This window comes from Salpingoeca rosetta (assembly GCF_000188695.1).
Source record: "Salpingoeca rosetta unplaced genomic scaffold supercont1.1, whole genome shotgun sequence".
Lineage (NCBI taxonomy): Eukaryota > Choanoflagellata > Craspedida > Salpingoecidae > Salpingoeca > Salpingoeca rosetta.
Window position 1 is genome coordinate 1,587,366 of NW_004457740.1, and position 11,628 is coordinate 1,598,993.

Genomic DNA, 11,628 nt, shown 5'->3' on the forward strand with positions numbered 1-11,628 from the left:
GATGTAATGTGATTGCGCTGCTTTACTTGTAGCTACCCAGATAATAACACACGTTCATTCACAGCTGAGATGAAGTTTGGCACAATGAAACAAAGCCACACGCCACAACAAAAGAAGTTAGAGGAACAAGCACTGGGGTGGACCAAGGAGAGGTGCGTGGTCAGCTGCTGGTTGCGCCGTGCTGTCGCAGCAACGGAGACAGGCTCGACAGACTGATCAAGAGTGACTCCTGCATGCAAACAGCAGCGCACGCACACATGTAAAAGCTTAGCCGAGCCAGACAGGTAGTCGGACGCGCAAATCAACACACACACATAGACAAACAGATGGACGGACGGACGGACAGACAAACAGATGGACGGACGGACAGACAGACACAGACACAGACACACACACACACACGCACAAACACACAACGCACCTCTGTTCTAATGTTCCTGGTTCCGGCGTGTTTGCAGGTGTTGATGCGGTGCAAGACACGCTTTTGTGCCTGGCGGCTCTCAACAAACTCATCCAAACCCTCTGCGCCGCCAAATATCACAAGAGCGTGCCTGCAAGCAAAGAAAGCGACCACATACGCACAGACGTGAGGAAAGGCGCGTGGTGTGGTGGAGGACAAAACAACAAAAGAAAACAGGACACCCACGCACGCACGCACACACACACACACACACACACACACACACACACACACACACACATACACACACACATGCATGCGTGCGCTTGCGACGCACTTGAATGATTTCGGCATGGTGACAGCCTCTGGTGCCTTTCCACGCTTGGTTGTGATGCCCATGCAGAGGTCATACCCGGTCTGTACCCGTTCACATAAACAGCCGGGAAAACCGCATGCGCGCGCGCGTGTGTGTGTGCATAGATTTCGTGGTTGAATGTATGTGAGCTCAGACACAATACTGGCCACCGAAAGCAGGCAGCTGGTACGAACACACACACGCATATATACACGCACACACACACACACACACACACACACACACACACACACACACACACACACAAACACAAACACACACACACACACACACAAATACAAAACAAAAATTTGCAAGCAACGCACCTTCCATGGGCACTCTGACAGGACGTCTGCTGCGGACTCTGCGACGCGCACGCTGTATCCCCAGTACATGCCCTTCTGCTCACGCGGAGCTGAAGGGCTCACCGCCTTGCCGCGGAAGGTGTGCACCTCTACACACGCGTATACAGGCAGGAGAGTAGGGCAGGAGTGTTAGCGAGGCAGGGGTGTGGGCGTGTGGGCATGTGCAAACAGGAGCACGCGTAAACCGAACTCACAGCATTGCGCCGGAGACAGCGGCAGTGTAGGCAACTGCAGGGAGAGACATACGATGAAAAGAGCGAACACTGCCTCCAGCCAAAGCAGGGGGCGCTTACGTTTCTTGTGGTACTGCGTGACATCTAGGGCAACAGTGACGCGGACACCGGGAGCAAGATGTCGGTCAATCTTGGCAGGCCGGGTCAAGCCAATGTCCACAAACGAGCCCTGGTGGATGCGAGTGAGTGAGTGAGTGAGTGCGAGTAAGTGAGTGAGTGAGTGAGTGAGTGAGTGAGTGAGTGAGTGAGTGCGTGAGTGAGTGAGTGAGTGAGTGAGTGAGTGAGCGAGTGTGTGAAAGGGGGGGGGGATCATGCACAAGAGCTCATGGGGCAACGGCACTCGCACACCTTGCCAGGCTTAACGTATTTCTTGAGCGTCACTCCCTCCCGAAACGGGCTCGGTGCATCTGCAACCTGTCACATCGTGGGGCGGGGGAAGGGGGAGGAGGCTGTGAGCAAGCGAGAGAGCACACACACGCACACATACACATGCGCACTTGTGTGAGTGAGTGTGCGTGTGTGTGTGTTGTACGCGGATGTGCTGCGTGTTGTTGAGGGATGACAGTGTCAGCAACGCGAAATGTTATGGCCAATGACGCTTACCGTGTGGTGGGGTGCCTCCAGCGGCGGCAGCAAGCTGGCAAACTTCAAATCCCTGTACAAAAGGCAACATGCGTGAGTGGAAACCGAAGGTGCACAACGACAGACAGACAGAGTCAGTCGGACGAGATGGGTTGCCCGTGTACGCGAACCTGTGGATGCCGAAGAAGTGCTTGCGGAGGAACGGCGGGCAGTCGAGATACTCGAGAACACGCGCCAGGAACGCACAGGGGTCGCCTCGCATCTTTCCCGTGCCGTGCTCATTGTGCAGGACAGGAATACCTGGGCCGTCAAACACACAGGAATCAGTGTTAGCATGTGTGTGTGTGTGTGTGTTTGTGCGTTTGTTTTTGTGTGTGTGTTTGTGTGTGTGTGTTTGTGTGTGTGTGTGTGTGTGTGTGTGTGTGTGTGTGTGTGTGTGTGTGTGTGTGTGTGTGCGGCGGTGATTGGGCGACTGCTGAAGCCAACCTTCGGTGACAGTGTTATCCAGGGAGATGGTGGATTCGCGATAGACGACAATTTCATCCACTTGAAACAGGACAGCCGCACGTGCAATCTGAGTTCAGCATCCCACGCAATCAAGGCACGTGGGTTGCAAGGGATAAGTGCCAACCAACAAAGCAACAGCAAAGCAAAGCTGCACAGGCTACACGGTGTGTGTCGTTGTGTTTGTACGGAATAGTGCAAGTGTGCGCCGCCGCGTGATGGTGATGGTGGTGATGGAGGTGCACTACGTTACGTGACATTACCTGGCCCGCGAGATGGGACCGCACTTCTTGCGACTGCACGCCGGCAATCAGTGATCCCGGGATGGCAATGCTCACGGTGTAGTGGCGACCTGGGCCGTGGTCTGAACGCGGAGAAGCGGCAGGGGCTGATGGTGAGTGCTTTGACGTGACCAAAGCTCACCATAGAGTAAGTGAACAAGTCATGCACATCTGTACCTACGAAGGCAGATGCACGCAGACAGACAGACAGACAGACAGACAGACAGACACACACACACACACACACAGACAGACAGACACACACACACAGACACACACATGCACACGCACACACATACAGACGCATGACCTTGCTTGACTTTGGCCTTCTTGCTTGGCAGCCGCTCGTCGCGGGCAGTGGATGATGCTGGTGTTGCAGCCTCTTCCGCTGTGTCCATGACACCCTTTCCCTCAGCTTGGTGCTCCCCGTTTTCTTCCTCTCCTGCTGCTACCGCTGCCTTTCGCTTGGCCTTGACCTTTTCCCTGGCCTCGCGCACGGTGTCCTTGAGCTTCTCAAGCGACGCTTCCGTGTGCCCCTCCAGCTCCTTCACCAGCACGTCAAACGCCTTGTTCCCTTCCAGCTGCACCTCCTCTTCTGCCTCTTCGTCATCGCCGTCACTGCCATCATCATTCTCATCCTCGCCGTCGCTGTTGTCGCTGCCGTTGTTGCTGTCGCTGATGTCGCTGTTGTCGCTGCCGTTGTTGCTGTCGCTGATGTCACTGTCACGATCCCCCTCCACCATCGCCACCTGCTCGACCTCTTCTTCCCTCTCGTCCATCTCGTCGTCCTCCGTGCCACGTGCTCTGCTCATCCCTCGCTTATTCTTCCCTTGTTCTTCTCTTGGTGTACAAAAACAACAGGAAAAACGTGTACGAAGGCAACAACATGGGCGACAAGGATGCAGTGAGCGGCGACAGCAGCAGCAGCAGCTCTGTTGTTGTGGTGGATGTGAACCGCGACAACTTTGGCCCGCTGTGGGCGTGCCTGCATGTGGCCTTGTCGCAGGCGAGCTTTGTGGCGCTGGATTGCGAGCTGTCTGGGCTGGGCGCGCGCGGAGCGATGCGGGCGCGATCCATCCAGCAGCGGTTCGAGCTCATGCGGACGACCGCACAGAGCAGGGCCTTGCTCTCCCTCGGTATCGCGTGCTTCAAGGAGCTGCCACAGGGCCAAGGTTACCAGGTGCAGACCTTCGACATCCTTCTCATCTCAACCCGCGAGTACGTGGTTGAGCCCGGCGCCATTGCCTTCCTGGACCGTCACGGCTTTGACTTCAACAAGCAGGCGCGTTCCGGCCTCCAGTACACGCCAGGCCACCACAAACGACGCAACAGCCAGCGCAGGAAAGCCAGCAATGGTGCAACAGCAGCAACAGCAGCAACAGCAGCGCGCGGGGGCAAAGGCACACCACCCCCGTCGATCCACGACCTGTTCCGTGTGCTGGTGACTAGCAAATGCCCCGTTGTGCTGCACAACGGGCTGCTGGATCTTGTGTTCCTGTATGAGGCCATGTACACGGAGCTGCCGCCACAGCTGGACATGTTCCTCGCCGACGTGTCAGAGTTGTTGCCGGCCATCTACGACACAAAGGTGCTGGCGGAGTACGCCGTGCGGGAGGAGGCGTCGTACCTGGAGTACCTGTTCCACCGCTGCCTTGCACAGCGCGGACCCCAGCTGCCGCTCCGCCCAGCGCCGTTTATGGCAGCGATGGTGCGACGCGGCACGTGGGTGCGCGAGCTCCCCATTCGCGTTGTTCCCGAGGAGGAAGAGGGAGAGCAAGAGGAGAGGGAGGGCACGTGCGATGATGGAAATGGTGCTGGTGCAGGTCGCCGTCTGCGGGCCATCTGCATGCAGTTTGCGGCGCACGGGCACTGCCGCGCAGGCAAGACATGTCCGCACTCCCACGATGTGGTTCGCGTCGTGCAGGAGAAGGTGCTGCAGCCGGCGCCCACAGCAGCATCGAAGCGACGGCAGCGGCGAAAGCGCGCCAAGCTTGAGCGAGAGGCGAAGCAGCAGGCAGGAGACGGTGGCGATGATGATGATTATGATAATGATGATGATGATGATGATGATGATGATGATGGTGATGGTGGTGGTGATGGGACAAGCGGTGGCGCCGAAGAGGTGATGCACACGCCCAGGAAAGGGGAGGAACGAGGCGTCTATCATGCGAACAGCAAGGCCCAGGTTGATGGTCAGCCAGGCAGCGAGCAAGAGACCACCTCTGCAAAGGCAAAGCGAAGCCATGTGCAGAGCCTCACCAGCACCACTCCCGGCAATTCCGGCACTCCCAGCAGTATCAGGAAGGCGGCGAATGCAACAGGTGGCGGCGGCCAGAGCGGAGGGAGAGACTCGCGTGCGCTGGCCAGCAGCCAGGGCCACCGTGCAGGCTATGACGCCTTCATGACCGGGTTTGTGTTTGCGTGTTACAAGCGGCAGTTGAATGACTCCTCGCTTGCGGAGACACGGAACAAGCTCTATCTCTCGGGCAAGCCGCGTCCATTGTGTGTGCACAAGTCCGCATATGCCTCCTTCTCGCCAAACCACCTCGACATCAAGCAGCAGCAGCAGCAGCAGCAGCAGCAGCAGCAGCAGCAGCAGCAGCAGCAGCAGCAGCAGCAGCAGGGGTCTGAAACTGGTGCGAAGAAGGACAGGAGCAAGCCTCAGGCGGGCCCGGTCACAGCATCAGCATCAGCATAGGATCATGTGTCAGGGTGTTTGTGGTGCTGGGTCTCACTCCTTCCCTCGCACTGGTCATTCGTGCTTGGGGTTTGGGTCGAGAACACTGCCTGATGTGCTATGCGAGTATGTGTGTTGTGACGATTGATTACACCTTGAATTGGGTTGAGCGCTCAAGCGCGGGAGTTGAAATACGTCATATCACAGGGCGAAAAGGTGGAGGAGAGATCGGGAGATTGGGGGAGGGGAGGGGAGGGGATGGAGGTGTGTGTGCTTGTGTATGTGTGTGTGTGTGCTTGTGTGTGTGTGTGTGCTTGTGTGTGTGTGTGTGTGTGTGTGTGTGTGTGTGTGTGTGTGTGTGTGTGCGTGGTTGTGTGGTTGTGTGTTTGTGCGTGTGTATGTGTGGGGGGATTCAATTATACGGGCCATGGCCTGGTGTGTTAGGGGATGGCAAGAAGAGAACACTGTCGACATCAAAACCAAAACCAAGCCAGTCGGTAAAGGGCATGCAACACGGTGGTGCGTGACTAGACTCTACATAGTCACATTGCCGAACAAACGCGCTCTGCTGTCTGCTGACACAAGGGCAGGAGGACGGGTACTGAGTCAGCAAAGCTGAAGATGCAAGGCCTGTGCGTGGGCAACAAGGGGAAAGCCACAGCCTATGAAGAGGATGACGAGGGTGGCTTGGGTTCAACCACTTTGTACTCAGGGCGGGGCACACGGGTCTGTTCCCACTTGTCAATGTCCATCTCCGCTTGTAGTCGCTACAAGCACAAGGGAAGCATGGAACACATGTACGAGACGTCGCGGAGGGGAGGGGGTAAGGGAATCATGTGCGACTACATGTGAGCGGAACGTGGAACGAACGCAATCACCTGGTAATATGCTTGTGTTTCACGTGCATATGCGTGTACACAAATGTGCGCGTGCATTCATATGTGTGCGTGTGAACACATGCCATATGTGTTCTTACCATCCACGCGCTGGCATTCATGATTACGTACCCTGAGTTCGCCTTCAATGTTGAACTGCTGTTTGGGCTTGTTCGACAGCTTCTGCACCTCTTGGTCGGTCATCTACATGGAGTGGCCGCGATAACAGGGTCCGGGAGGGGACAAGGAGAAGACGGAGATGATGGTGGTGGCAGTGGAGGGGAGGGGCGAGTGAGCATGGGAGCACGCGTTGACGGGAATATTATAGCAGGCACGGCGTTCACAGCGGCATTCACGGCAGCATTCACGGTAGCAACACTTACGGATCGGGCCTTTTCGTCGCGCATGGTCACCCTCAAGCTCATGAACTCGCGCAGGCCAAGGGATCCTGCGACGACCAGGCCCTGCATATGGAAAGAAGGCAGCACAGAAGATGAAGATAGGCGGTGAGTGGAGGCAACGGGAGTGGTCATCCAAACGTGTGGGAGAAAGGGGCGGGAATGAAGAGTCTTTGCCACACAACATACGTGCGCATCCTCACACACACACACACACACACACACACACACACACACACACACACACACACACACACACACACACACACACACACACACACACACACACACACACACACACACACGCACACACACCCTCACACACCCTCACACACACACAACGCATACCAGCATTGGCAGGCCAAAGCGGAAGAAAGGGTTGGAGAAGCGGCGTGACGACATGGCTGGTTGGTTCTCCGCGTTGCTTCCTGCTTTCGTCTGGGGCGGTTGTTGGCGATTTGTGGGAGATATCGACATTTTTCAGCAACAGACCGGAGGACAGTGACAAAACAACAAGAAGCGAGGTGAGCGAGATGGAGATTGAGAGCAAGCGCGCACGCACCACGACCACGAGAGGTGGTGAGGAGCAACAGACAGCGTTTGATGCAGAGGACCATTCGCATCGGCGATACAACCCTTTGCTGGACGAGTGGTGAGACAGCAAAAGTGGTGTGTGAGTGTGTGTGTGTGTGTTTTTTTTTTGTTCAGGTCGAGGATACAGGCTGATTGATGTCTCCCTGAGTATTGCCGCCTGCAGTTGTGACGCGACCTTCACACAGATCACACACAGATCACACACACTTGTGCTGCGTCGGCGTGTTGCAAGATAACGTACAATGCTCACCACCCACATTTGGCAGGGTGCTGGTGGCACCACATCGCATGAAGCGTCCTTGGAAAGGGCAAGTTGAGGATCCATTTGACTTTGCATCCATCCCTCGCCACGATCCCAAGAACGGGCTGTGCCCCAATACCACTCGTGCGTCTGGCAAGGTGAGGCCCTCGCCTGACCCAGCACTGGTGTGGGGCTTGGCTTACATGCTTGTGTGCGTGCTTGTGTGTGCATGCGTATGTTGGACACCTTCATGCGTATGCATGTGTGTTGGAAGGTCGCTCGTTTGCTGCATCTTTCGGCAGTGCCACCGACGCAACCACGTGTTCCGCATCCGACACTGCCCCTCACAATCACTGCACATGTGGGGGTGCAACGCAGAAAACACCAGACTACACATCCACGTATGTGTTTGTCAACGACTTCCCCACCTTTCGCGACGACCTGCCACAGCCCAGTGAAGAGCAACGCAAACTCAACGACTTGATGCGACTCGAGGGCGTGACTGGTGAATGGTGAGGCCACACGCACGCGCACGCGTTGCGTGTGTGTTGTGTGTGTGTGTGCGCGCATACACTGTGTGCGTGTGTGTGTTTTGTGTACGCTGTGCGCGTATGTGTGCCGTGTCGTCTCCCTCCGCGCGAACGAGTCCTCAGCTCACACGACATCCATGCCTCTGCGTTGCTGACGTACACGCAGCCGCGTCATGTGCTTCCATCCCTTCAGTGACTTGACGCTGCCCCTCATGTCCCTTGAGGTGAGTGGCGCAACAGTGGACTCACGCATCGTTAGCCTGGCGCTCTGGGCGTATCCTGCCGTCAGACGAGCAACGCACCTTGTGCTGATTGTTTGTTGTGATGTACTTCCTGTTGTGTCTTGCGCACGATGACTGTGTATGTGTGTATATGTGTGTATGTGTATGTATGTGTATGTATGTGTATGTATGTGTATGTGTATGTGTGTGTATGTGTATGTGTATGTGTGTGTATGTGTATGTGTGTGTGTATGTGTGTGTATGTGTCTGTGTGTGTATGTGTGTGTGTGTATGTGCTCTGCTGCAGAATATCCGAAAAGTTGTGGATGCGTGGATCGAGCAGCTGCTGGAGCTTGGCGAGAGGTTCAAATGGGTGCAGGTGCGTGCGCTTGCGTTCTTGAGCACCACGGCTGGGTTGTGTGTTGTGTGTGTTGCGTGCATGTGTGTTGTGCCTGTGTCTGTGTGTGTATCTGCGTGTGTGTACGTGCATGCTTGCATTGAAACTGGTCACTGCCTTTGCAATATTTGCTGCGCAAAGCCGTCTCACCTCGCGGTAATGTTTCGGCGCGACCCCCATGGCAGATCTTTGAGAATAAAGGCCAGGCCATGGGCTGTTCCAACCCGCACCCTCACTGCCAGATCTGGGCATCGGGGCACCTTCCCAACGTGGCAGCACGCAAGGTGTGACCACAACCAGTTGCTGAGCGCCAGCATGTGCGTGCAGGTGGGGGGAGGGGAAGGGGAGCTGTTGTTTCTATGCTTAGCGACACATGGGTGCATGTGTGGTGCGTGAGCACGAGCATGGGGGGGGGGGGTGTACGACAGCACAAGCACGCTTTGCTAACCTTTTGGCTCATGTCACAAGCGCCTTGTCCACCTTGCGTGACGTGTCGTGCCTCTGCACACCTCATACACACATACATACACACATACACAAATACATACACACAGAACAAGCACCAGCTAGAGTACTATGAGAAACATGGCACGCCCATGCTACTCGACTATGCACAGCTGGAAGCCAAGCACAAGGAGCGCATTGTGGTTGAGAACGACGATTGGCTCGTTGTTGTTCCGTGGTGGTACGTGTGTATGTGTTGGGCATGTGCGTTTGTGAAGTTGACACGTGTATGTATGTGGCTTCAAGTGTGTCACTTTCTCCATTTCCGTCTGGACCCGCCCTTATTTACTGCTGCTGTTGCTGTTGCTGTTGCTGCTGTTGGGTTGCAGGGCTGTGTGGCCGTATGAGACAATGATTCTGCCTCGTCGCCGGCACATTCTCCGGCTTTGCGACCTGACTGACACGGAACGCGACTGTACGCTGAGGGTTGCGTGCATGCATATGTGTCGTGTGCGTGCATGTGTGCGTGCCTATGTGCGTGTGTGCATTCGGCGCAAGTGTGCAGTGTTGCGCTTTTGCATCGCTCTTGTTCTCGGGCGGCTTGTGCTGGATGTATGGGCATGTCATTCACATGCACGCTATGACGCACATGGTTTTTCCTTGCTTTTATTTAGCTCTGTCATCCGCCATGAAGACACTGTTGACAAAGTACGACAATCTGTTTCAGACCTCGTTTCCATATTCCATGGGATGGCATGGAGCCCCAACAGGTGCGCAGCTGTGTCTATGCGTGCGTGTGTGTGTGCAGTATGTGCCTATGTGGGTGTGGGTGTGCAGTATGTGCGCATGTGGGTGTGGGTGTGTATGTGCGTGCTTGTGTATGTGTGTGTGTGTATGTGTGTGGGTGCTTGTGTGTGTGTGTGTGTGTGCGTGTGTATGGGTGTGGGTATGCGTGCGTGTGTGTGCTTGTATGTGTGTGTGTGTTTGCATGAGACGGTGATGGCTGCATGCTGCTGCTTCGTTCCTTCGCAACAGTGCCCATCACTCCTCATCCAACCGCTCCTCTCCTCCAACAAACCCCACGTTTGCGTGTGAAGGCGGGACGGGGGATGACGAGTGCCAGCACTGGCAGCTGCATGCCATTTATTACCCGCCGTTGTTGCGGTCAGCATCGGTCAAGAAGTTTATGGTTGGCTACGAGATGCATGCCGAGAGCCAGCGGGACCTCACTGCGGAATCGGTGCGTCTCACACTCGACATTATGCGTGCAGCCACCAATGCTGCAGCACCTTTTGCTGGTTCTTCACCTCTGTGAGAAATGTGATCGGAGACCACGCGTGTGCGTGCGCATGCTCTGACCATGAACACGTGTGTCTGCGTGCGCGCAGGGGTCTCTGCGCACACCTACGGGTCTCTGCGTACGCTCCCATTTTGTCACATCATGTCACCTTTGCCTTCTCCACCCTGTGCACCTTTTGGCACCTTTTTTTCTTCTTTTTTTCGGGTGCTTGCTTGGCTGGTTGCAGGCAGCGCGCAGGCTTCGTGCTGTGTCGGACAAACACTACTACACGCCAAAGCTGTGATGACAACAAGGCAGTGGGCACCGCCAAGCAACCAACGGCTGGCACAGCAACAACAACGCCACAAATCTCTGAGACATCCTCGCCACCATCAAGGCTGCTGAAAGCAGTGCACACAGCTGCTGGGGTTCGTCCGGTCTACAGTTTGTGGTGTTGTAGACGGTTCACTTTATGGAGAATTGGTTTTATCTTCATTCATGTTTCTGCAGAATTTATGTTAAAAAATAAAACCCGCACCATCCGCTGGCTGGCCCCCGCCCACCTCTCTCGTTGCCTTTTTTGTTTCGCACCAAGCACCAACCAACAACGCAGGCAGCTCCTGCTTTTTCTTCCAGCTACGCACCACACACAGTCAGCAAGCAACGCAGCCCATCTCAAGCCCAGCCCAGTTCTTGGAGGCAAGAGTAAGTGGCCTGCTGCTGCTGCTGCTGCACATGCGAGCGAGCTAGCTAGCGCCTGTGTGGCGTGCGTTGATGCGCGTGCGTTGATGCGCGAGTGTTGTGTGTGTGTGTGTGTGTGTGGAAGAGCGAATACTACTAAGCCCAGCCGAGCCCAGCCGAGATCACAAGCAATCATTGCCCCAGCAGCAACAACAAAAAGCAGCAGCAGCAGCAGCGACAGTGCTTTGCTTGCTTCTCATTGGAGTGTTCTCGACTTGTTCATCCATGTGCATCTTGTGCGCTCCCCTCGCGCGTGTGTGCCTGTGTGCTCTGACAGGAAGCAGCAAGCAAGTGAAGAAAGGAAGGACCCCCCCCCCTTTCGTCTGTAGCCAGTCCCAGAGGGAGAGCGGGGATCACCTGAGCCAACGTTGCTCACATCAAGCTCTCTCATCACTGCCTGCACACCACCTCAAGCCGCGATTGGCCTTTCGTGGCAGCGGTGATCCTCCTCGTCATTGGTGTGGACTCAGCCCATCCAGACGCACAGTCCCGTACTGCTCAAACCTACCAG

At 55.7% G+C, this 11,628-nt stretch overlaps 5 protein-coding genes across 5 annotated transcripts in view; 3 read left to right on the top strand and 2 right to left on the bottom strand.

Moving 5' to 3' along the window:
- Positions 1–7: 7 nt before the first annotated feature.
- Positions 8–3,587, bottom strand: PTSG_00362 (uncharacterized protein). Its single transcript, XM_004998854.1, has 11 exons — positions 3,031–3,587; positions 2,703–2,803; positions 2,422–2,509; positions 2,106–2,235; positions 1,957–2,008; positions 1,702–1,767; positions 1,414–1,522; positions 1,082–1,209; positions 738–817; positions 422–551; positions 8–229 (listed from the first exon to the last, which is right to left on the bottom strand). Exons 1-11 carry the CDS (start codon positions 3,530–3,532, stop codon positions 161–163), a joined length of 1,455 nt encoding a protein of 484 aa, XP_004998911.1. The 5' UTR covers positions 3,533–3,587; the 3' UTR covers positions 8–160.
- Positions 3,585–5,562, top strand: PTSG_00363 (TOE1 protein). Its single transcript, XM_004998855.1, has one exon. The coding sequence runs from the start codon at positions 3,607–3,609 to the stop codon at positions 5,416–5,418; it is 1,812 nt and encodes a 603-aa protein (XP_004998912.1). The 5' UTR covers positions 3,585–3,606; the 3' UTR covers positions 5,419–5,562.
- A 497-nt stretch (positions 5,563–6,059) lies between these two features.
- PTSG_00364 (uncharacterized protein) lies at positions 6,060–7,072 on the bottom strand (the record flags this gene model as incomplete). The annotated part of the gene is made up of 4 exons (XM_004998856.1): positions 6,060–6,164; positions 6,405–6,476; positions 6,656–6,736; positions 7,019–7,072. The coding sequence occupies 4 exons, from the start codon at positions 7,070–7,072 to the stop codon at positions 6,060–6,062; spliced, it is 312 nt and encodes a 103-aa protein (XP_004998913.1).
- Positions 7,073–7,161: 89 nt separating this feature from the next.
- Positions 7,162–10,921, top strand: PTSG_00365 (galactose-1-phosphate uridylyltransferase). Its single transcript, XM_004998857.1, has 11 exons — positions 7,162–7,322; positions 7,531–7,663; positions 7,884–8,017; positions 8,202–8,259; positions 8,564–8,635; positions 8,839–8,937; positions 9,208–9,338; positions 9,487–9,572; positions 9,772–9,867; positions 10,195–10,337; positions 10,624–10,921. The coding sequence occupies exons 1-11, from the start codon at positions 7,204–7,206 to the stop codon at positions 10,678–10,680; spliced, it is 1,128 nt and encodes a 375-aa protein (XP_004998914.1). The 5' UTR covers positions 7,162–7,203; the 3' UTR covers positions 10,681–10,921.
- A 7-nt stretch (positions 10,922–10,928) lies between these two features.
- Positions 10,929–11,628, top strand: part of PTSG_11580 (CK1/CK1/CK1-G protein kinase) — a 4,898-nt gene continuing 4,198 nt past the window's right edge. The window contains exons 1-2 of the mRNA XM_004998858.1: positions 10,929–11,081; positions 11,395–11,628. The exon at positions 11,395–11,628 is cut by the window's right edge and continues 289 nt beyond it. The gene's annotated coding sequence lies outside the window, so the exon portion shown is untranslated. The remainder of the gene's footprint in view (positions 11,082–11,394) is intronic.